Source organism: Netta rufina, assembly GCF_964035555.1.
Source record: "Netta rufina genome assembly, chromosome: 1".
NCBI lineage: Eukaryota > Metazoa > Chordata > Aves > Anseriformes > Anatidae > Netta > Netta rufina.
In genome coordinates this window covers 126,144,181-126,167,447 of record NC_140123.1, presented here as the reverse complement: position 1 = coordinate 126,167,447, position 23,267 = coordinate 126,144,181, and the positions used below count along the sequence as shown (strand labels likewise).

The 23,267-nt window shown below is 40.1% G+C and overlaps 1 protein-coding gene across 3 annotated transcripts in view; it reads left to right on the top strand.

Annotated features, from left to right (window-relative positions):
* The window catches only part of TSPAN9 (tetraspanin 9), a 171,795-nt gene extending 149,313 nt beyond the window's left edge, over positions 1 to 22,482 (top strand). For all 3 annotated transcript variants that reach the window (XM_084294415.1, XM_084294414.1, XM_084294413.1), the window contains 6 exons: positions 11,762 to 11,953; positions 13,590 to 13,664; positions 15,249 to 15,350; positions 17,248 to 17,379; positions 17,490 to 17,573; positions 18,373 to 22,482. In XM_084294415.1, the coding sequence (XP_084150541.1) occupies positions 11,762 to 11,953; positions 13,590 to 13,664; positions 15,249 to 15,350; positions 17,248 to 17,379; positions 17,490 to 17,573; positions 18,373 to 18,444 (657 nt within the window). In that variant the 3' untranslated portion in view covers positions 18,445 to 22,482. The remainder of the gene's footprint in view (positions 1 to 11,761; positions 11,954 to 13,589; positions 13,665 to 15,248; positions 15,351 to 17,247; positions 17,380 to 17,489; positions 17,574 to 18,372) is intronic.
* The last annotated feature ends 785 nt before the right edge of the window (positions 22,483 to 23,267 follow it).

The following is a 23,267-nucleotide window of genomic DNA, read 5'->3' as shown; positions in this document are numbered from 1 at the left end:
GTTGGTGAAAATCATGAAGTTGGTGGTTTAAATAGCTGTGACTTAAATCAGTTTGCATCGACCTTGCCCCATTAGAAAAGCTGTTTTTGAGAACCAAGGTGGCTTCAAAGGGATCCCAATAAAAACAGCAGGGTGCTTCTTTACCACACCTGGGGACAGTGGTGAGATCTCTGTCCAACCTTCACCATTGCAATCTGTGTACTGTTCATAGTTTCATATTCAGAGTAAGCAAAACTAGATACTGTGTTCAGATTGCAGATCTGTGAGTCTTTTTAACATATTTTGTTCACTGCTCTTCTTTTTATTTGATCTTTAATTTATAAACTCACTCAAATTGTTAATCACTCCATTCCCCATACACCATGTTTCTAAAGCAGGTGGGCAAAGGAGAGCTGTGCTTCTTGCAGAAGGTTGTACTTCCTTTTAAATACAGGGTAGTTACTATGCAAGAATATGAGCTGCTAATCTGAGAGGTGAAAATGTTAGTTACTGCTGCAGAATGTACTTGCTTTTTGTCAGATCAGGCTGAGGAAAAAGTTAACAGCTATAAAGATAACAAGCATAACTGAGGTTGGAGTTCTTGTAGGGCTTTGTATTTTACCTTTGGTTTCAGGTATTTGGTACATTTTGGCTTTCACATGGACAGTGTCAGAGCAGAAATAAGAGATCAGGAAATCACAGCATCATGGAATCACAGAATGGCTTGGGTTGGAAAGGACCTTAGTAATCATTTAGTTCCAACCCCTCATACCTTCCACTAGATCAGGTTGCCCAAGGTCCCATTTACCTGGCCTGGAAACTTCCAGGGATGACGCACCTACAGTGTCTCCAGGAAACCTGTTCCAGTGTCTTACCACCCTCACAGAAAAGAATTTCTTTCTAATATCTGATCTAAATCTACACCCTCTTTTAGTTTAAAGCCATTATCCTTTGTCCTATCACTACACTCCCTTAATAAAGAGTCTCTCACATCTTCCCTGGAGTTCCTCTTTAAGGAGGAACTTTTTCTTCTATAAGGTCTCCTGAGAGCTTCCTCTTTTCCAGGCTTAAAAACACCATCTCTTTTCAGAGGAGAGCTACTCCTGCCCTCTGATCATCCTTGTGGCCTTCCTCTACCCTCTCTTTAACAGGTCCATGTCCTGATGTTGGTGGCCCCAGAGCTGAATGCAGTACTCCAGGTAGGGTCTCACAAGAATGGAGAAGAGGGGGAGAATCACCTTCCTTGACCTTCTGGTCACATTTCTTTTGATGCAGCCCAAGATACTATTGGCTTTCAGGACTACAAGCATACATTGCTGCCTCATGTTGAGCTTCTCATCAACCAACATCCACAAGTCCTTCTCAGTGCTGCTGTCAATCCATTCTCTGCCCAACCTATATTTGTGTTTAGGATTGCCCCAACCCAGATGTCCAGAATATGTTATAATGAAGTGTGCCCTTGTTATCTTCACTGACTAATTGAAGGACATCTTAATTGCCGTTGTATTATGAAACTGTTTTTAGGTAAAAGCGCAAAGTAATGCATAATCAATTTGAGTACAAAAGCAAGGTCAAGGTCAAGAGAGTATGAGTTGTTGAGGGTATATTTCACTCAACATAGTTGCCACTATTTAGTTTATTTGTTGCCCTTTCTGGTAACAAGAAAACACTCAGAAGGCTTTTAAAATCTTGTCAGTAGAAGAGTTATAGCAAATTGTTTTATGTTACTGCCACTCATTCAGCAACCGCGTTCCCAGTTGATGGCTGAATTTTATTTGAATTCCACAACAAAAGACACTTAAAAAAGATCAGTATGACTGGTGTAAAAGCTCTGTAACTGTTGTAATCTCTGCAGAAGTGGATACAAAGAAATCTGTCAGAGAATTTACATTGGGATGGAACTGTCTTCTGTAGTCACAGTACTTCCCAGCTGTAACTATTGCAGTTTTGATATATTTGCCACTACGTCCAAATGTAATGTTGTCAATACAGGAGCATTTTGGCAAATATTTTGCATTTGCCAGACATTGCAGCCAAAGCTGCAAAATTGGAAATACACGGGAAATCCACAGAGAACTTGCAGGAAGCCAACGATTCTTTGTGTTACAGTGAGAATCAAGACCAGCACCTTTACCTGCAGATTGCCTGGCAAGGTATTTTCATTTAAGGTTTTCTGAGAATGTAAATTCCTGTTGGAGTCTAGTATTTCCTTATGCATCCATATCTGTTGCATTTCTCTTTGGAAAAACAAAGGTGTCATTGAACTCCATTGGGAAGCACTTTTATCTCCTTCACACTAGATTTGGTCAGATTATTAAAGGTACAGAAAACCCAGCATGCCTACCACCTGAAGTATTTTATCCATTGGTCATGTTAAGAGACTGAAACATGTACTAGAAAAAAGACAGTGTCTAAACCACTGATCAGCCAGCCATTCCTGTCACTTTTCCCTAGGTGTCAGGGACATCAGGTGTTATGTTCTGCTTGCAAAGTCCCTTTAGAATCATAGAATTATAGAACGTCTTGGGTTGGAAGGGACCTTAAAGATTATCTAGTTCCAAACCCCTGCCTTCCAACCCCCCCTGCCATGGGCAGGGATGCCACCCACTAGATCAGGTTGGCCAAGGCCTCATCCAGCCTGGCCCTGAACACCTCCAGGGATGGGGCATCCACAACTTCTCTTGGCAAGCTCTTCCAGTGTCTCACTACCCTTACAGTGAAGAATTTCCTCCTAATGTCTAGTGTAAATCTATCCTGTTTTAGTTTCAGACCATTCACCCTTGTCCTGTCATTATCTACCCAAGTAAAGAGTCCCTCTCCATCTTTTTTATAAGAACCTTTTTAAGTATTGAAAGGTTGCAATGATGTCTCCCTGGAGCCTTCTCTTCTCCAGGCTGAACATCCCCATCTCTCTTTCTTCATAGGAGAGGTGTTTCAGCCCTCTGATTATCTTTGTAGACCTCCTCTGGACTCACTGTAACAGGTCCACATCTTTCTTGTGCTGGGGACCCCAAGCCTGGATGCAGTTCTCCAGGTGGGGCCTCATGAGGGCAGAGCAGAGGGGGACAATCACCTCCCTCGACCTGCTGGTCACACCTCTTTTGATGCAGCCTAGGAGGCAGTTGAATAGAATCATAAAATTGTGTTTATAGAATCATAAAATATTCTTTATAGAATCGTATAACATTTTCTATAGAACCATAAAATAGTTTGGGTTGGAAAGGACCTTAAAGATCATCTAATTCCAACACTGTTGCAGCAGGCAGGGACACCTTCCACTAGACCTCACCAGGTTGCCCAAAGCTCCATCTGGTCAGGCTTTGAACGCTTCCAGGGATGGGGCACCCACAGGTTCTGTAGGCAACCTGTTTCTTATAGTAAATTTCTTCCTTATATTTAATCTAAATCTAACTTCTTTTTGTTTAAATCCATTACCCCTTGTTCTGTCACTGCATTCCTGATAAACAGTCCCTCTCCGCTTGTGATAGTATTCAAAGTTATTTTTCAGTTATGAATCCTTAAGGTCCTGGATTTTTCTTTGCTATCTCAATTCCTCTTTAGTCTGGCATGTGGAAAAGAGAGATACATGAGCTTCCACTTGCCATATGTCCTTGTTTGTCTTCCTGTTCTATTAGCTTTCTTTCACCTTTTCTGGGGCTGCCCCTTTTAGGTTCACCTCTTTCTGTTCTTCTGAAATTACCTCATCACAAACTCTGCTGTCTCTGATTTATTGGCAGTGCATGTCTGAATACTAAATATACACACGTCATGAATACTTGCATGTTAGTGTAAAGTAATTGCAAGACCTGTTAATCTTTGCTGAGATTTAGAGTTAGGTGGCTAGGCATTCTCTTGTCCCAGTTTCTTCTTCCAGCGTTTCAGATTCCAAAATAACATTGCATCTCTTATCTGGGAACAGTGATAGCTTTTCTGATACAAAGATTATTTTGTCATGGTATATGAAAAAAAGTTGTGTAATGGTGATGAAGCAGCCCAATGTCTTTCTCATCCTTTTTGTTATACTCTTCTTTACTTCAGTTCTGTCTATGTCAATGTGAGGGGACCTTGGTATTTGAAAAAGTCCAATAATACAGTTCTTGTATGAGCTATTTGCGAAATGTTTTAATGTTGATGTTTGCTGATTCTTTGTTTCTTACAAAGGCTCTATGAGTGAAAGTTCCAGGAATACATATCATGTAGAACCAGATGCAATAGGAATGTGCTTTTTGACTTGCTCTGATGGTAGCTGAATCATGGAAGTTGCTCAATACTGAGCAGATCAGACCTGGCCTCAGTAGTGCCTTAACTAAACCATACTGGCATCTGTTTCTCTGCTGGTTCCTTGTTGTTGTAGTGGGTTTTGCAAGCACATATTTTTAGAGCTTTCTACATAAAATTGAAACATTTCCTTTTCTTCTTAATTCCATAACAAGTCATCTTCAGCCTCCTTTCAGACAAGACAGTGAAAGGTTTTTCTGCTGTTTTTTCTTGGAAGGAATGAAGGACTGGAAGACAGTTTGTAGCATGAATCTGTATTTAAGCAGTCTAATGCCACTGTCATTTATTTGTTTTGAGATAGCAAAGGTATTTATCTACCTGGAATTGGCTGATTCTTTGTACTGAATTTTCATGTTTCTTCCTGAGCTGGTGTGATTGCCTGTCTTTCATTTTCCTGACACAGATCTGTGGACAGAAGAGTGAGATTCAGTTCACTGACAAGTCATCTGTCTACTTTGATGGATATAACTTTTCTCACTGTAGCATATGGCTGCCCTCCTACCCCCTCTTATTTATTTGCCCTCTTTCTAATGTCAGTTCTTGTTAGCAGGCTCTCTGAAGGGAAATTTGGTTCAGCCTTGTAATATTGCCAGCAGGCTAGAGGTGGAAGGTTTAATTTGCCTGTGCTTTTTTAAGTCTGTGAAAATAATAAGATTGAGATGATCCAAGCAATGGATGGATAACATGTAACATCTTTTTAATTGAAGATCTCTTGCCAAAGTACTTAAGAATATTTCAGAGGTGTTCCCAGTTCATTTGGGTGATGTTGTTTGCCAGGCAGAAGATTCAAAATAGAACATACTACTGAAGAGAGAGAGGGTAAGCTTTGAATACTGATAAAGAAAAATTAAATCTGCACTGAACTAGCCAGTTGTAATACAATTTCTTCTTTTGTATATCTAATATAAATCCTGCTTATCTTGTTCCCAATGAATGTTGAGCAAAGCTATTCACCTTTTATTATCATCACTTTTTTAACATAGAATTGTAGTTTAATACCAAGAAAAACAGATAATGGTCAGGGTAAACAACTCTTTTTTTTTTCTTTTTTTTTTTTTTTTTCCCCACCTTCATTCCCATTGCCTCTTATATTTTAGTATTGACCTGCTGATTTTACTAAAAGCTTAAAAAATACAAGTTCATTGGGGACCAGAAGACATGCTGACTTCCAGTTTTACTTTTTTTTACTCCTTAGTCAGTTATCAGTGGTGCCAGAAAATGTCATGAATCAGAAGGGAGAGTGAATTTCCTATAGTTTTGTGTTCTTTTAGCATGCTAACTGACCAAGAGAAAAATGCTCATAGTGGTCCAACTTAGTACATGATTTACACAGATACTGTGACTGCTTCACAAACCACTCCTTTAGGCATTTCTTCACACTGATTCCTTACATCTCGTCTCAGAAGTACCTCCAACTGCTGAAAGCAAAGTGGCTTTGCAAAATGTAGTTTAAGCACCTTTTGGCATCTTTTGTGCTGATGGAGATCTCTCAGTGTTTGAACACTCTCTTGTGCCCTGTGGTACGTCTTCAAGAGAGCATCTTAAATCATGTTAACTTCTTTGGGGCTCAAAAGTTTCTCAGTATTTTCTAGACAAATTTGGATGAGTGTTACTGACTGTTGTTCCAACAAGTCCTTGAAACATCTCTTTGTTTGCTTGGTTTGGGTTTTGGGTGGTTTGTTTTGTTTTGTTTCTCTTTTGTAACTACTACTTTTGTTTTGGTATTAAAGCACACGAGAGGATAAACAGGCTTCAGGAAGATTGGCTTGGGAAGAAATAGGCACATTAATAACCAATAATGAATACAGCTAACGAGATTTCTTGAAGTCATGCCAGTGAATGCTGAACATATACATGTATGTTTGACAGTGAACTCACCACAAGGTTGTGGCACAGAAAGTGCCCATGAATGAATAGGTGGGGACATCCAACTCAGAAGAAAGTACCACAGACACATTCCCTTGCATTTGTGCAAATATACAGTATATGAATTTGGCCTATAGTTTTAAAAAACCATACAGTTAAGTTTTCAGAAGGCTTTAATGCAGCTGCTCAAAAGCTACAACACTGGGGGAACTCAATAGATCATGGCTCCCTTTGCTTTTCTGCCATTGGAATAAAGAAGGATTTTTTGTCTTGTTTGATACATTTCTCTTTGGGCTTTCATATATTGGAATTTGGAGTGTTATTTACATGTGCTGTTTGCCCTCATAGATACATTTTTATTCTGGAAACCACATTAGTAAAAATATCTCTTCCTGATGATATCTAAATAAGGAGTTGAGAAATCTACTTAACATGTCCAAACACTTGAGTTCTGTTTTTCAATCCGTATATTAAATGTTCTTGGAAAGAGGCTTTATTGAAGAGATTAATCAAAATATCTTTATTAGCCAAATCCATCTACAAACCTTGTATTTTTTTATGCTGGGATAGTGATTAAGGATTGCAGTAGAATATTCTGCTAATCATTCAAAGACCAGGAAAGACAAAATTCAGTTATTTTTCTATTCTACAGCTCTAAGGGCTTAATTAAGCAGCATTGCCTATTTGCTCTTGCTATAAAACTTGGCTCTGAATGTTTCTGTGGAGCAGGTGAATTCAGCAGATCTTCCTGTCCAGCTGGTTTTCATATTGGATTCTCATTTCAGGCAAAATTAATTTTATGGAAATAATTAGGACAATAAAAACATCTTAAAATGATGTTCAATTTCCATTTTTGAAGTAATGTTATTATATAGGGAAAAACTCTAAACTTGCATCTTTTAACAAGTATCTTCAAAAAGTTCTGCAGTAAAAGAGAACATTGCAATTTGCTTCCTTGTTTCAATTTCAAGTCTGCATAGATAGGCTCATTTGCATGATTTAGAAAGACTGAGCCTAATCCCCAAACTCTGCATTACAGAAAGGTATCTTTACAGTTGCATGGTTTTAGGAAATAGGGCTTAATGCTGAGGACTACATTGTTAGGCTGATGGATTTTCATTCACTATGATGAACCGCTTAGAGTCTTGTTCTGCTACTAACCCTTTGCTTACTATTGAGAAAAAAAAAAAAAAAGAAAAAAGAAAAAAAAAAGGTTTAATACAAGGAATATATAAAGACTTTGTTATTGTGTCCTTAAAGAACTATTGTTGTCATATCTGTTATCAAGGACACGTTTAATAATGGCATGTTCTACTTGGGCATGATTTCCCCTTAGTAAATGCATGTGGACTAATTACAAGCACCTTCTTCATGTGTTTTGAAAGGGGCTCCAGGCTTAGTTGCTCCATCACCTTCCCAGGGTTGAGATGTGACTGGTCAGTGTGTTCCCTGGTTCTTCCATTTGGATAGGAGAGAGATTTGTTTTTTTCATAGTCTTTTCAGTAACCTCTCCCAACTGCTGTGACATATTAAAAGTAATCAAGAGTGGCCTTGCAATGACATCAGCTATGTCACTTAGCACTTCTGGGTGCTTCCTGTCAGGCCCTGTGGAGTTACATATGTCCAATTTGTTAAAACTGCTCCCTCGCCTGATCCTTCTCCAGACTTTCACTCTGTCCTCAGGAGCCTGCTTTTAACAGTGAAGACTGAGGCAAAGAAACCATCAAGCACCCTGGCATTTTTAGTGTCCTTTGGCATCAGTATCCCTGTCACATTTACAAGTGGACCCACATTTTTCTTAAGCCTTCTTTTTGTTCTTCATGTTATTGGAGAATCCCTTCTTGTTGTCCTTGACATCCCTTGCCAGATGCAACTCTAGATAGGCTTTGGCTTTTCTAGTCTCTTTCCTGCATGACTGGACAGTGTCTCTTTATACCTTCTGTCTCACCTGTCCCTCTTTCAACCTCTTGTACACTTACCTTTTATGATTTAGTCCGGAGTTTATTGATCATTTGTGGGGGCTTTCTGTAGCCTTTGCTCAATTCCCTGCTTGTTGGGCTGGAGCATTCTTAAGCATGAAGAAGGTGATCCTTGTATATCGGCAGTTCGCTTGGAACTCTCTTCCCTTCAGGGCTGTATCCCATTGGAGTCTTACAAGCAGATCAGTAGTACAGCTACCACTGATAACGCAGGATATACCACTTCAGTATGACTTCAACAACTTTTAAGCAACATCTTGTGAAAAATCAATTTGTGAAAAATCCATCAACCATACCATTTATAATGAGCACAACAAATCTATTAGCTTTAGTAGCCTTATGGGGAAAGCTCTTTTGCCCTTTATGAGGAATCAGCATACTTCTGCGGGTGTCTCTCAAAGGAGAAGGACAACACAGCAGGGCACAAGCAATCTAAGAGATTTCTGAAAAGAGACATGGGTGATTGAGCAGTCAACAAGCAAAGGTACTCTTTTGGACATTTTGCTTATAAACAAGGAAGAACTGGTTGGGGATAGCCTTGTGGAGTTCAGGATCCCGTGATGAGGGAGCAGAGCAGAAAGCAGGACCACAAACAGGACTGAAGACTTCCATCTCTTCAGAGACTGAGTAGTATAGGTACCGCTGATTCACAAATTAGCCAGTGGCAGCTGCCCCAGCTTCTGGCAAAGTCCCTGTGCCCTCTCCCAGCTTCCTCAGCAGCCATTTACCATGGCAGCCACTCCCCTCTTCCAGTCACGAGGTCTATTCTGATAGATGGGCAGGGCCAGCCTCCCTTGCAGGTTTATCTACAAGTACATCAGACCCTCAGGGCCCTTCCACTGGGTGCATGGAAGCTGCTTGGAGAGCACTGACTGGCAATTTTCATGGCCGATCAGAACCATGCAGTTTTTCTTTTTACCTGTATGGTTACTCTCCAAACAGCACTCTCTTTCCTGAAAATATCATGTCGTTAAAGCACAACACTTCAGGTATTGCCTTCCAGATGGAGCAACTGCAGCATGCCCTCTCCACAGCTTATGGATACCATTGTGTCTTTTTGTACATAACCTTTGAACAGCTTTTTAAACTGTATGCTAGTGATACAAAATGACCAGATAGTATTTTTTTTGTAAAATACGAATATAAAGCTTTCCATACAACAGAAAATATGTTTCAGAACATCTTTTGAAACTTTTTTCATAAATACATGCTTTAAATAAAACTTACAACCCAACCACAAGGATATGTGTGTTCTTTAACCCCACCCCATTCCAACATATTTCTTTAAATGGACACCATAGACAGCAAAGGTTTAAGATTTTATGGATATTTTCTTTTTAACAGTAAACTTCACAGGGTGAAGGATGGTGTCAGCCCTCTTCAGCCCTCTTGTTTTCCTGGGACGATGGTAGCACCCTTCAAGCTTATCTGCAGGCACCAGATACATTTTCTCCACATATATGCCATCACTGCTTTACCAAAAACCCTGTGATAAGTAGAAGAACAAAACTTGGAAAACTAATAAACCTACTTGTTTGCTTCACCAGACACTTCTTTCTTTTGAAGGACATATTTTTGCTACTCAGGCTTTTAATCAACATAGGGCCCTTTTTCAGTATGTGTATGTGGTGAGGTGTTAATGGAATGTTCCCCTTCAAGGCATTCAGAGCAATTTCAGAAATGGCCATTATCAGGCCATCAGAAGCTGTGCAGATATTACTTTTCTTTGGGAAGGACTGGATCAACAGCTCCAGGAGCGACAGGTTATTCTTCAGACATAGGAGCATCACATTCCCAAGCCCGTACCAATAGCAACACAAGGTGTTAGTCCAACTATTCTCTGTATATTACAAAATATTAGGTATATTTCTTTTTTCTATTTTTTCTTTACTTTTTTATCTCTTTTTCACTTTTGTCCTTCCTTTATTTTCTTTTTCTTTCTGTAACTCATATAAGAAAACTGCAAAGGCAAAATCTGAGCCCCTCTGAGTAAATGAATGGAATTGCTGAGCTCTGAATCTTCGCCTTCCTCCTTTAACTCATTTGCTTAATAGAGTATGTTGTGGTCTCAACAGAGCAGTTAATGCATTGTAATATTTTGAAAAATCCCTTTATGTGTCTTGATAATCTTTCTGGACAATCAAGTTAATATCTTACAACACTTCAGTTAGTGTGCACTGAAACAAGATTAGGGACTGCTGTGTCTGGTGAGGTAGAAAAAGTGAAAAGGACTTAATAAAATGACTTAAAATATTTTTGCTTTTTTAATTTTCCAGGATTCATTTGTACCAGGGAAAGAGGTGGATCCAGTGAGAATAAATAGCTGTGAGACCATTTTCACAGTGATCACCTTATATCAGAAATGAGATTGGTAGAGAATAAAGGGTCAGAGAAAGCTATTTTACTGCTAGAATTTTTGCAAGCTTGGGATGGTATGGCTGTATGCAATTCAGTCCCAAGACAGTGGAATTATTTGGGATATTTTTAAAGAGCATGAATGATAATTTGGTCTGGGACCTAAGGTCAAAGGATAAATTTTAGCATCAAGAGTACAGCTACTCAGTAGGTTGATAAAGGAGGTACAAACAGAAGAAAGCACAAAAACTGAGGAGTTCCTCTGGAGAGAAGGAAAATAAAATGTGATGTACGCTAGGAGTATGTTAGCACTGTTTGGAAAGGGATGCCTCCTTGTGGAAGTTTTTAGGATCTTTCATCAACTCGCAAATCTTCCTGACTACTTACTCTCTTCTGTCATTGTAGATCATCCTGTTTGCATAGATGAGCCTTGGTGTTTAATATTACCACCATCAACTGATTTTATTATGTAATCTGAACTTTCAATGTAATTTTGGTATGGACAAATCTTATTTTGGGAAGATTAAAGTCTGTGAAATGGAGAACTTGCCCAGTGGTCTTGTGAAATCAGCCATAGTGAGAATGTAGTCAGTGCAGACACGGGTACAACTGAACAATGCACTAACATTCATAGTGAAACATCTCAAAAGGGAACTGTAATCACATTATGTAGATTGGCATGTTGACCCAATAACTACAGCAATTTGAAAGGAGTTATTCCATGGTTGTCTTCAGCAGAACTTTAGAATTGCAGGAGGAAGAACAGTGTCAAACAACAGGAAAGCTCTAAGAACTAATCCTAAACCACAACCAGGCTACTGGGACTGGCCAATGGAAAGTTATGACAAATATTTATTGAAATTATGTTGATCATAACATAACCCTTGCTTGCCCTAGGGTGAGGAACTGTGGGGCTGGCACTCTGAGAGATTGTGGATGACTGTACAAATATGTGTGATGAGGCATTCTTTCAAGTAATGTTTTTTCCTTCCTACAGAAAAATTGTATTGGGCAGTGTTGCTGGAAGATAAATTGTTAACCCTGGTTTCATGTGCTGAGTCTTTAAAAATAGGGTTCTGCCATCCAGTGGCTTTAGAACAGATTTATCAGTATAAGTTACATGACCAAGTCTAGGTAAAAACTTTTAGTTTCATGTTGTTTCAGTACCAAGCCAGTGAGAGCATTACTGCAGAGCAGTTACCTGGGAAATTACTTGAGAAATTCCTTCCTTTTGTAGAGTGGGTGAAGGAGGCAGTGCCATTTATTTTAATGGTGAAATCTTTCTTTTGTTTATCTCTTTGCAGTTATGTGGCTGTGGGCTCCTGGGCGTGGGCATCTGGCTGTCAGTGTCACAAGGAAACTTCGCCACATTTTCTCCTAGCTTTCCATCTCTTTCAGCTGCCAACCTAGTCATTGCCTTTGGCACAGTCATCATGGTGACCGGCTTTCTGGGCTGCCTGGGTGCTATCAAGGAAAACAAGTGCCTACTTCTGAGTGTAAGACATCAATATTTCTTTTCACTAAAACCAGTTACTGTTGCTTTGCGATTATTTTATTTAAAAACATTTTCACCAGTGCAAAATAGTCCTGTGGATCACTGTAACGTATTCCTTAACCTTCAGTCTTCTGTATGATTACAATATGACATTCCACAGGTTTGGTTACAGAGATACTGGTGCATTAGCAAATGTAGCCTTGTTACTGTGTAAACTAAGGTATTAGATAACAAAGCAAATTACTATCAGTTACCTCTGAATGGTTAAACGTGAACTGTGGGTTCAACTGGATAGCCTTTCTGGAAATGTCTTTTAGAAGGATTGACTGGAAAATCTTAAGCACAGCTGTTTTTGGATGCCACTCACAGTTGCTCATGGCTATTTTCTACTTTGCCTTACTTTAGATAAGGCCTGTGTCAGAGGCTGGTGGAAAGCATATGACCTGAAGTCAGCATCTCTGCTTGGTATCAGCAGTAAAAATAAATAAATAAATAAATAAATAAATAGATAGATAGATAGATAGATAGATAGATAGATAGACAAATAAATCCTTAGCAGCCCAGCCATTGTCCAGCACAGATTTGGGAACCCCTCTCAGAAAATACACTGTGGGTCACTTCTCTTGCATAAGTCCAGGGGGTTTCATCATGATCCTTTCCACCCTGAGGAAAAGGTGAGGGGAGTGCTTCCAAAGCAGACAGGTTCCAACTCAGTTGCAGTTTTCAATCAGAGGTGCTGTGACATTAAGGAGCATGTGAGTTTTTCTTGTGTAAATATCTTCCTTATATGGTATTGGGGAATAGCTGAGCAGTGTTCCATAGACCACTTCAGAAAATTAAACTGGAGAAGAAATGTGCACTTGTTCCCTATCTGCTGCTTGTTTTTATCATACAGTTAGGAAAGGAAATAGAGAATAATAATAACGGTATCTATGTTGTTCATGCACATGAGCTACAACACCAACAGAAACTTTTTGTTCTTCTCTTTAAGAGTGTGTTTATATTCTTACAAGGCTCTGCAGAAGTCTTTTGGTACAGATTACCATGAGTTACTGATTGGAGAGCTTGCTGCATCTGATACTCCATCTTCCCCAGTGCCTAAATGGGAATGCTGTGGTTATGTTATACCACTAGTACCTAGAAGAATGCTACTGGGCATGAAAATTAATTAGAAACTGCTGAAGTGCATCTCTCTCTGCCCCCTGCAGAGAGAGATCTGAACTACGGACAGTTGGAAATAGAAGTGCTGAGTAATGTGTATACAAATAGGTAGTCAGATCTGTTCCCACCTAATAGGGAGCCACTGCCATGCCATATCACATTGATCTCTATGACAGTGAGCTTAGCATCTGTTTTGTAGATAGTATGAAGGAAAGAGGCTGGGCTAAGTGCATTGCTGAAACAAGAAAACTGATAGTAGGGGGAAAAAGAATTAGAGACCACTACACAGTGAGCTTCATCATTGATATTGACAGAAGCTTTAGTGACAATATAGTATTAAGATGTCTGACCTGTTTGAAATCAAACGCATATTTTTTGCAAAAGAGGGAAGGTTTGGAGGACAAGGCCAACAATCTTCAGTTTCCAGCTCTCTATTTGGCAAGTGTGTATACACAGTCTCTTTTTCTTTATTCTAGTTTTTCATCGTTTTGCTGATAATTCTCCTGGCAGAGCTGATATTACTGATTTTGTTCTTTGTTTATATGGACAAGGTAAGCAAATATGCCACAGATTAATCATCTGTACTAACAGGTAAACCAGGTTGAGTTTGCTTTTGTTAGGTGAATGTATGTGGGTTTTCCTTGCTCTTCACTTTGGTGAAGGTTTAACCTTGAGACTTTGGCTATTTTCTATAAGCTGCTTCTGGGGGAGGAAGGAAGTAATGAGAAGGACAAACAGGAGAGAAGAATATACTGAGAATGCAGTTCCCTCCCTGAAATAAAACCATTGTCCAGAGCCTGCTTTTTAGTCCTCTCTGGAAGCTAAGATACCTATCAATATAGCTTGTTTATGTCTCTGCAAAAAGCTGATAATCTTGTGGACCCGGGTTGTGGAAGGTCTTGGTTTGGATGTTGTTACCCTCTTAGGGCCAACCCTTCAACAGCACCAGAGGAGCAGGGAGCAAGGCCTGGGGTATTCTCAGGGGATTCCAGATGCCACCAGCTGAATGACTTGACTGGGCTGCCTTAGAGAGTTTGACAAGGTTGGGGAGAGGATCAATAGACAGCTTTTCATAAAGCCCATTTGTAAGAAGTTAGCCTGCTATCTAGTGAAGATTAAGAGGAGCAGGTACAGCTCACTGGCTTGGCAGATAGATAAGAATGGAAAAACCTTGGGGAATCAGAGGGCTCTACTGAACACAGGACGGAGCCTTATGCTATGAGCTTATCCAGACTCATTTTAAAACTGAGCTCTTATCAGATTTATCTCTTCCCATGTTGTCATTATGATATCTGCCACTTCCAGAGAGTTGGGGTGAACTTCCTGAGGGTAGTGAGGTACTGGAACAGATTGCCCAGAGAAGTTGTGGATGCCCCATCTCTGGAACTATTTAAGGCCAAGCTGGATGGGGCTTTGAGCAACTCGCTCTAGTGGAAGGTGACCCTGCCCGTGGTAGGGAGGTTGGCACTAGTCAAAGGTCGCTTCCAACCCAAACCATTTTATGGTTCTATGATTCGGTGATTCCAACTTCCTCCTCTGAAGCAAGAAGAACACTTTTGAAAAATTTAAATCCTGCAAGCCTGTGCCCACAAGCAGAACGATGATAATGCCCTTTTGCAATTGATTCTATATTGGCCATTGATTACAGACTGCCTGAACCTGTGCAAAGGACAACTAAGTTAAGTTTGGGAGACTGGGACTCTTGTTTTATGATATTAGCAAATTAAAGTAGACCACAGGTTAGAGGCAGGAGAGGCTGCTGTGGAATATTGCCAACATCTGTATGTTAAGAATTAACAGAAGCTCAGCATATTTCTGCTGATCACTCTTCAGTTATTTTGGTTCAGGTAATTATATGATGGATTCTAACTAGAGGGAAAGCTGTTTGGTCTCCATTCTCATGAAAATTAACCCAAGATTTTGCAATCTGAGGGATAGACTAGGCCTTGGAGGTGCTGAAAGTCTTTGCTGAAAGAGACCTTGTGAGAGTCTTGAAGCTAAGAGAGATCTTTTTTATCCATGTTAAGTTTGTGGTGAGAAAATGTAAGAGAGATGTGTTCTGTATTCAAGTCTGTACCATTTGGTTCTGTCCTATAAATAGCAGTGCATTGACTTTTTGTATTTATGTGATGTAGGTCAGTGAGAGCGCAAAGAAGGATTTAAAGGAAGGTATGAAGCTGTACAATTCAGAAAATAATGTTGGACTGAAAAATGCGTGGAATATCATTCAAGCAGAGGTAACACTTTTTCTCATTAGAAAAAAATAATCGCAGTTGGACCACAAAGGCTGCCACAGTCTGTTAAATGTAGCATCCATGCCCAGTCTAAAAGGTGGCTAATGCAGGCTGTTTTCTGGTTTTGCACTCTTGAATATCAAGGGAGTATTGTGAAATGCAAAATCAAAGTGTACTTTGTAAGGTGAAAGATGCTCGCTGTCTGAGATTCTCTATTCCTGTCACTTAGAAATACAATCTGAAACATGGAAAAGCAGCAAAAACTGCATAGATTGAACCGCAGCTCTGACAGCTAGCATTTCACAATTCAGGACTTAAAAAACTAAGACACCTTGAATATGAATATAGGACTGTTTTTTCTCCCCCCCCCTTTTTTTTGAACGTCATTAAGCATTTGCTTTTAGAGATCACTGGGCACAGAGAACTTTAAAAACACAGAATTTCTGTAGCATCCTTTTTGAAAGCATACAGTAGTTTAGTGGAAGTAAAGAAGTAAAGAAGCCTCACCTCAGTGAGTAAGATCATGAAACAGATCCTCCTGGAAGCTATGTCAAAACACATGGAAGACAGGGATGTGACTAGAGACAGCCAATGTGGCTTCACCAAGGGCAAATCGTGCCATCTAGTGGATTTCTCTTGTGGAGTGACTGCATCAGTGGACAAGGGAAGAACTACTAATATCATCTATCTGGACTTCTCTAAGGCCTTTGATACAGTCCCCCACTATTCTTGCCACTGAATTGGAGGGCTATGGGTTTGAGGAATGGGCAGTTAAATGGATGAAGAATTAGCTGGAATGCTGCATCCGGAGAGTTATAGTCAATGACTCAGTGTCCAAGTGGAAACTAGTAATGAACGATGTCCCTCAAGGGTCTGTGCTGGAAGCAATACTATTAAATGTCTTCCTCAGTGACATAGGGATTTGGATTGAGTGCACCCTCAGCAAGTTCATGGATGACACCAAGCTGACTAGTGCAGTTAATACAGTAGAGGGAAGGGATGTTATCCAGAAGGGTCTTGGCAGGCTTGAGGAGTGGTCCCATGGGAAGCCTTTGAAGTTCAATGGGGCCAAGTACAATCCCCAATATCATCACAGACTGAGTGGTTAATTAATCACAGACTGGGTGATTAGAGAGCAGCCCAACAGAGAAGGACTTGGGGTACTGGGGTGGAAAAATTGGACATGAGCCATCAATGTGCCCTTGCAGCCCAGAAAGTCAATAGTATGCTGTGCTGCATCAAAAGAGGTGTGGCCAGAAGGTTGAGTGATGTGGTTCTTTCTCTGCTTTCATGAGATCCTACCAGGACTACTGCACCCAGTTCTGGGGTCCCCAGTACAGGAAAGACATTGACCTGTTAGAGCAGGTCCCAAGGAAGGCCATGAAAATGATCAGTGGGCTAGAGCACCTCTCCTATGAAGAAAGCTTGAGAGAGTTGGGAGGAGGGGGGTTGGCCTGGAGAAGAGAAACATTGAGGAGACCTTATTGTGGCCTTCTGATAAATAAAGCCGGCTTATTGGAATGACTGAAAAAAACTTTTAACTAGGGTGTGTAGTGGCAGGACAAAAGGTAGTAGTTTTAAACCGAAACAAGGTAGATTTAGGCTGGATATAAGGAAGAAATTCTTTACTACCAGGGTAGTGAGAAACTGGAAGATGTTGACCAGAGAAGTAGTGGATGACCAGTCATTGGAAGTGTTCAAAGTCAGGTTAGATGGGGCTTTGAGCAACATGATCTAGTGAAAGATGTCCCTACCTAAGGCAGGGAAGTTGGAATTAGGTGATCTTTAAGGATTCTTTCCAACCCAAACCATTCTATGGTTCTGTGATTCTAAGTAAAGTTTGTACAATTCACAAATTGCGTAGTAAAGTTCATTTATTAATCCTTTACTTTTCCCATAGATGAAATGCTGTGGTGTAAATGACTTTACGGATTGGTACCCAGTGCTGGGGGAAAACACTGTCCCAGACAGATGTTGTACAGAAAACTCCCAAGACTGTGGACGGAATTCTACTGAATTAGTGTGGAAAACGGTAAGGCTTACTTTGCTCGGGTCAAGTCGTAGGGAGGGGTGGAAGGTAGAAAATAGAGGAAATGCACGTGAAAGAAATGTAACCTTGGGAATTCAATTTTCATCTTTCAGGGATGTTACGAGAGAGTTATGACTTGGTTTGATGAGAATAAGCATGTCCTTGGTTCGATTGGGATGTGCATCCTTATAATGCAGGTAATGCCAGTATGATGTATGTCAACATAGCTTTGATTTGCTGTCAGCATTCTTGTTTCTGCTATGTGAAAAGCAGTTCTTTGAGTTTGGGTTTGGCTATATTTTCAAAAATATCAGATTTGTTTAATGAGCTCATTTGAGGCCATCTCCTTGGAAAGAAAGCAAGTCAGTAGTCAGTTCCTCAAAGAAGACATGCTACAGTGAAGTTTCACTTATCTGCATTTTCACTTCAGAGCACTGCTTTGGAGTTACCAGGTTTAGATGTTTATTACCTTGTTTCTTAAGGTACTGTTATGTTTTAAATTTTATGAGGAAGTTCTGTCTGGAAATTGCCAAAACAAGTTAAATCATGGCTGCTGAAGTGAGTAAGTTAACATGTGCTTAAAAAAAGAAATGCAGAAGTATCATCATAATCTGCTATAGTTTTGGGGCTCCTGCATAACAGCTATACTTTTGGGACAGAATTTCAGAATCTGATGTATAAGTCACAGGTATCTGGCTAATCAAGAACAAACTTTTGGGCAAAAAGGAAGAGTGACCTGCATTCATTGTTTCAGAAACATTTTTGTATGTGACAAGGAGCCCTGAGAACTTTTTGCCTTCATCTGTGCTTTGACATGTCTTCAGACATAGCTGTGTGCCTGAACAATATACATCCTGGTTTACTGATCAGTGTTGAAGCTTGAGAAAGCTGACTAGTGTAGAATGTCTTTAAAAACTACATTTGGACCATGAACACAGGTAGTTCAGTTTTGGTAACCTTCCTGTACTGAAGACTTCATTGTTTGCTTTCCTTCAGATTCTTGGCATGGCCTTCTCCATGACACTCTTCCAGCAGATTCACAGGACTGGCAAAAAATATGATGCCTAAAGCCTCTGAGACATTATCACATCAACCCTTCTGTCTGATCATAAAAAGGAACAAAAGGAATGACCACAATGAGTATCAGCCGAGCCCCACTAAGAGAATCCGTCCCACTGACCGATCTACTTTGTTGTTACTTATACAGTTATTATCACAGCTTGTTATTTGACTCATGTTTCTGTCTGTTTCACATTTGCCATTTATTTGCCAAAGAGAGGGGAAAGATCCCCAAACAAATGGATTTTCTACACAAAATCATAGATCTGTTCTAAGAATGTTTCCTTAATTTAAGAAAATGTTTCACTCTACTAATCCGTGCTATATGTGCAAAAATGATGTGTGTTCAACTCTAAGGGAGAAATCTTCAAAGTCTTCCATTAAGTTTTTAACCCTCATGTCCAATTCACTGTAAGACTCGGAAAAGCCACTCTAACAGAGAGTCCTAAGAATTGGAGCTGCTTTGCTTTGCAGCTTCTTGTACCAGATGGTGTATAGTTTTTTATTATGATAATGATGATGATGACTATTACGATGAATATAGCTTAGAATTTAGTTGCCTGATTTATAGCTTCTTACTGTTTTTGTTTTTACACATTTATTGTACATTAGTTTAGGAACCACTGTGCAATCTCCAGAGGACACGTTTTTCAAAGTTGGCAGTTGGTGGAGGCAAATAAAGACATAACTTTTCTCAAGTCTGTGGGGAGCTCGCTAGTCCTGTGAGCCCAAATTTCAATGTCTTTATCCACCCAAAGCAATCTTTGGCTCTGTAACTGATGGCCCTCATTAGCTTGCTTTGAAGTCACGCTACTTTGAAAGCTAAAAATACTGACTAAGCAAGTGAATGCTCCCTGGCATGAAGGAGAAAGATTGCAGTCTGACCAGCTGGCCAGTTGTCGGCAGCCTTCACAAACTGTATTGCGTATTGAAACTGTCTGTTTCAAAAAGTTTGCCCAAGGCATAGCGTTTTACTGGATATTAGAAAGGGGGATGGCAATTTGATTGCAATATTGTCATGTCATGTCCTTCATTGAAGGAGTTCCCTTGGGTACAGCTGTCTCCCTGAGCTGGAAAGGGTGTCTCAGGACAGCAAGGAACATGAGTTTTGTTAAAGATCATCAAATGATACAGGAAAGGGGTGGTTTCCAAAACAGCACCCAGAGACAGTATGCATTGTCACATTGTCACACCTTCAGCCCAGAACTGGTTCATGCTGGAACATTACCAATTCCATCCAACAGGGTGTGGTTTGGAGTTCACTGGAATGCATATTTTTACCAACATTTTCTGGCTAGAAAAATCAAACATATTTTTCTAGTTTGAGCTCTGCTTCATTGCAGGCCAATCCCATTTACACTTTGTTCCAGTTTTCTGCAGATGTCTTTCCTCAGTTTTGCAGTTTTGTGAAGGAAGAAGGAAAGGATCAGCTATTGGAAGATGCTGTTATTTAACTCCAGTCAGGGCTCAACTCAGGTCTGAAAGGAATATTGATTCTTATATTAGCAGCAGTTAGAAGGGACCTTAATAGGTTACTTTATCCAATGTCACTCTCAAAAGGGGACTGTGACCTATGTGAGGTGTGTATGACTATGACTTTATTGGACTGAGTCTCAGAAGCTGTTGAGGATGGAGTTTTTGTGCCCTTCTGGTACCCCTTTCAGAGCCATGCTTTATCAAACTCTGGTAAATACATTTCTCCTGATGTCCAGTCTGAATATTTATACTTTAAACTCTTAAAATATATTAGTGTCATTGTATTAATCAGCCAGTCTTCTCATGGTGGGCTGAAATAACTGTTGGGCCACTTCTTGTCTGGGAGGTATTAGTCCCCTGTTTATCTTCCCAGTAGGTCCTGCTTACATCTGTAAGTACAAGTATAGCAGCAATAGCATTTTTTGTGGACTATGTGACACTTTTTAGACTTCATATGAGATTGGTATGACAGGAAGGAGTGTGAATGTGTGGGATATGGAGACAAATTTGGGTGTTGCAGTGATGAAGGAGGTTACTGTTCTTAGAGCCTGGTTCTTGCCCACATGAGCATTACGCCCAAAGTTTCACAGGGCTCTTGTTTCCCCCTAAAGCAGACAATACCACATGGGCTCAGCTATTTAACTTGGATTGCCTTCGAAAGTCCTGGAAGGAGCAGAGGAAAAGCACAGAAACAGAATCCAGTTTTATTTCCATTTCTAATGAAAATTGGGACCAGGAGCATCTGAGCCCCGCTGGAGATGGATGTTTCACATGGAAGAAGGGGCTCTGATTCCCAGTGTATGTGCTGCTACATATAAGACTGTATGCAAAGTTGATAAAATGTGTTCCCATTTCTGCAAGAAAAGACAGGACAATTTTCATCTGATGGCTCTACTGCACTCTCCTTTTGAGCAGAGGTACTTTGCTTTCTCTAGCAAAAAAGGTGCTTTTCTTTCTCTAGTTTTATCTGGGGTTCAGAAAGAGCAGTGTACATCACATCTGTCCTTTTTGGTCACACAGTGGTACCTACCACAACTTAAATTTCAAACTGCATTCAGTTTTTGTACAGAAAAAAAAAAAAAAAAAAAAAAAGTAAAATATATTAGTGAAAGTAGTAGGAAAGTAAAAAAATGTTTATGAGTAACTCTTGAGAAGAAATGTGTAGTTGCAAACTCAGCTATTTTGCCTTTCATCCAAACTTATTTTTGTAGAATGCTTCATTCCATTTCATGATCTGATAGTGGCATAGATCCTGAAATCTTTTTTTTTAATGACTACTTTTGGCATTCTAGGCACAGTATTAATTGAGGTAGTTACACAAGCTTCATGTATTCATTTCCATGAAGCCACCCTACAGGAAGGTAGTCAAGAGCAGGGCTGATTTGTGTCTCTAGCTGACTCACTGATGTGGGAGGAGATGACAGATATCCTGAAAGGAGAAGAAAAGTAATGCCCCTTTCCAGGCAACAAAAACAGTCTTGGAAAGTGTGAGGCTGTATCCGTTAGTTCATCAGAGAAGGCACTGACTTTCCTGTAACTGGTCAAAGGGAGCTTTGTCTCATGTATGTATGCACTTTTTTATGCTTGTGCTGGTGGGTGGCTGTCTATGTGTTTTCCCCAAACATCATTCTGGTTATTTAGCTACAAGTTTTTCGCATGTTTTTAAATAAAAACTGATACTGGGCAAAAATATCTTTAGTATACACAAATATTGATTTGTATAAGTGCATACCTCTCTGTATCTATAATTCATGAAAGCACAGTTCATGTGTGAAAGTACTGATTCTCTGAGTGTTTCTTCAGATTTTAGTGTACCTGCTGTCTCACTGTTCTTCATGATTGGAAGCTGCACTTAAGCGGAGACATATTGGGAGAACTGCTTAAAGAACCTCTACTTGAAAGCTGTGGAAGTGAATTCTGTTCCCTCTTGATGGTACCAAGGCTTTTAGTTATGGGAAGCCCAGGTGGAAGACATTCAAAAAATCTCACTCCCTGCCCATAGTGAAGTAACATGTGAGATGATAAAAACAATGGTATAAATATCTCAGGGATTACAGGAGATGACTTGTGTATGTGATTCATTGAGTTCTTGGACTGTGGTCAAGTTAGGCCAGCTCTCTTATCCTGTGTCCCCCTGTGTCCTTCCCCCACACTTCCATTAATATATGAACTACAAACTCACACACAGGAAGGGTGCAAGCAGAGGAAAACAGACCTGATCTTCATGGTCTTTCTTGGGCAATGTGTTGGTCAGGCATAGAAAAAGCAAGAAAGGAGTGTGTTTTCCCAGCAGATGGTTCTTGGGAGCGGCATAGAATAGGACACACATAATTCTGATGTAACTTCCTTCCATAGAGTTAAGCAGCTTCATCCTGTATCTCATGTGGGAAACCTGGAGATATTTGCCTAAAGGCATCTGTTGTGCAGTAGATAGCAGACACTAAGAAACAACATGCCATTCCCCTCAGGTAATGTTTGCACCTGTATTTCTTCTATGCAATACCTACTTTTGCCTTTATATGAAAGATTTTTACTAGGATGATATCGAAATAAAGGATATTTTAAAAGGTGCCTCTTGAAGCTCATTTCTCTCCCACTCCCAACAACCACTAAAATTAAAAGGGTACCAAAAAAAAAAATCCAAAAGATGACTCACAAAGATCCATCCCAACATAAATTTTTCTGTGATTCTATAGTAGGTGCTTGAATGGGTGGGTTAACAGTGAGACAATCAGGCAGGGGCTTAGAAGGAAGAAAGAAAGGACAGGTAGAAGTTTGGGTGACTGGATGGATAGTGGCTGAGATAAAGGGCTGGAGCTGTGCACTGAGGTGGAGATGTAGGGGGTCAGGAGAGGGCTAGATTTTGAAGCCACATAGGAACAAAGAGAGAGTGAATGGTTTAGAGCATCTGTGTGTTAAGTGAATGGAAGATAGTAGAGTAGAAGCTAGTAGAATGGAAGCTTTGAGAGAAAAAATGATTGTGTCTTGCAATTCAAGGATTGGAAGGGAGTCAAAGCTTCCAGCTCTAGCCTTCTTCCACTCAACTTACATACTAGACTTTGTAGTTGGCTAGATCTGGGGAAAATATGTGAGGTGAAAGGGAGAGTTGAGAACCCTGGAGCTGGAAAGTATATGCAGTCAGGATGAGAAGATTAAAACTGGATGGAGAGAGAAAGAGGAATTGGTATGGAATCCATGTGTGCTGAGAGGAGGAGAAATAGACTTTCAAGAATAAAAGGCTCTGTATGTGGAGAGGGTGAGACCAGGAGAAAGGGGGCGTTTGCCTAGGATAGAGACAAGACTGGCATTGGAGGGTATATGCTTAGAGAGAAAGAGAGACAAAAGGTACAAAATAG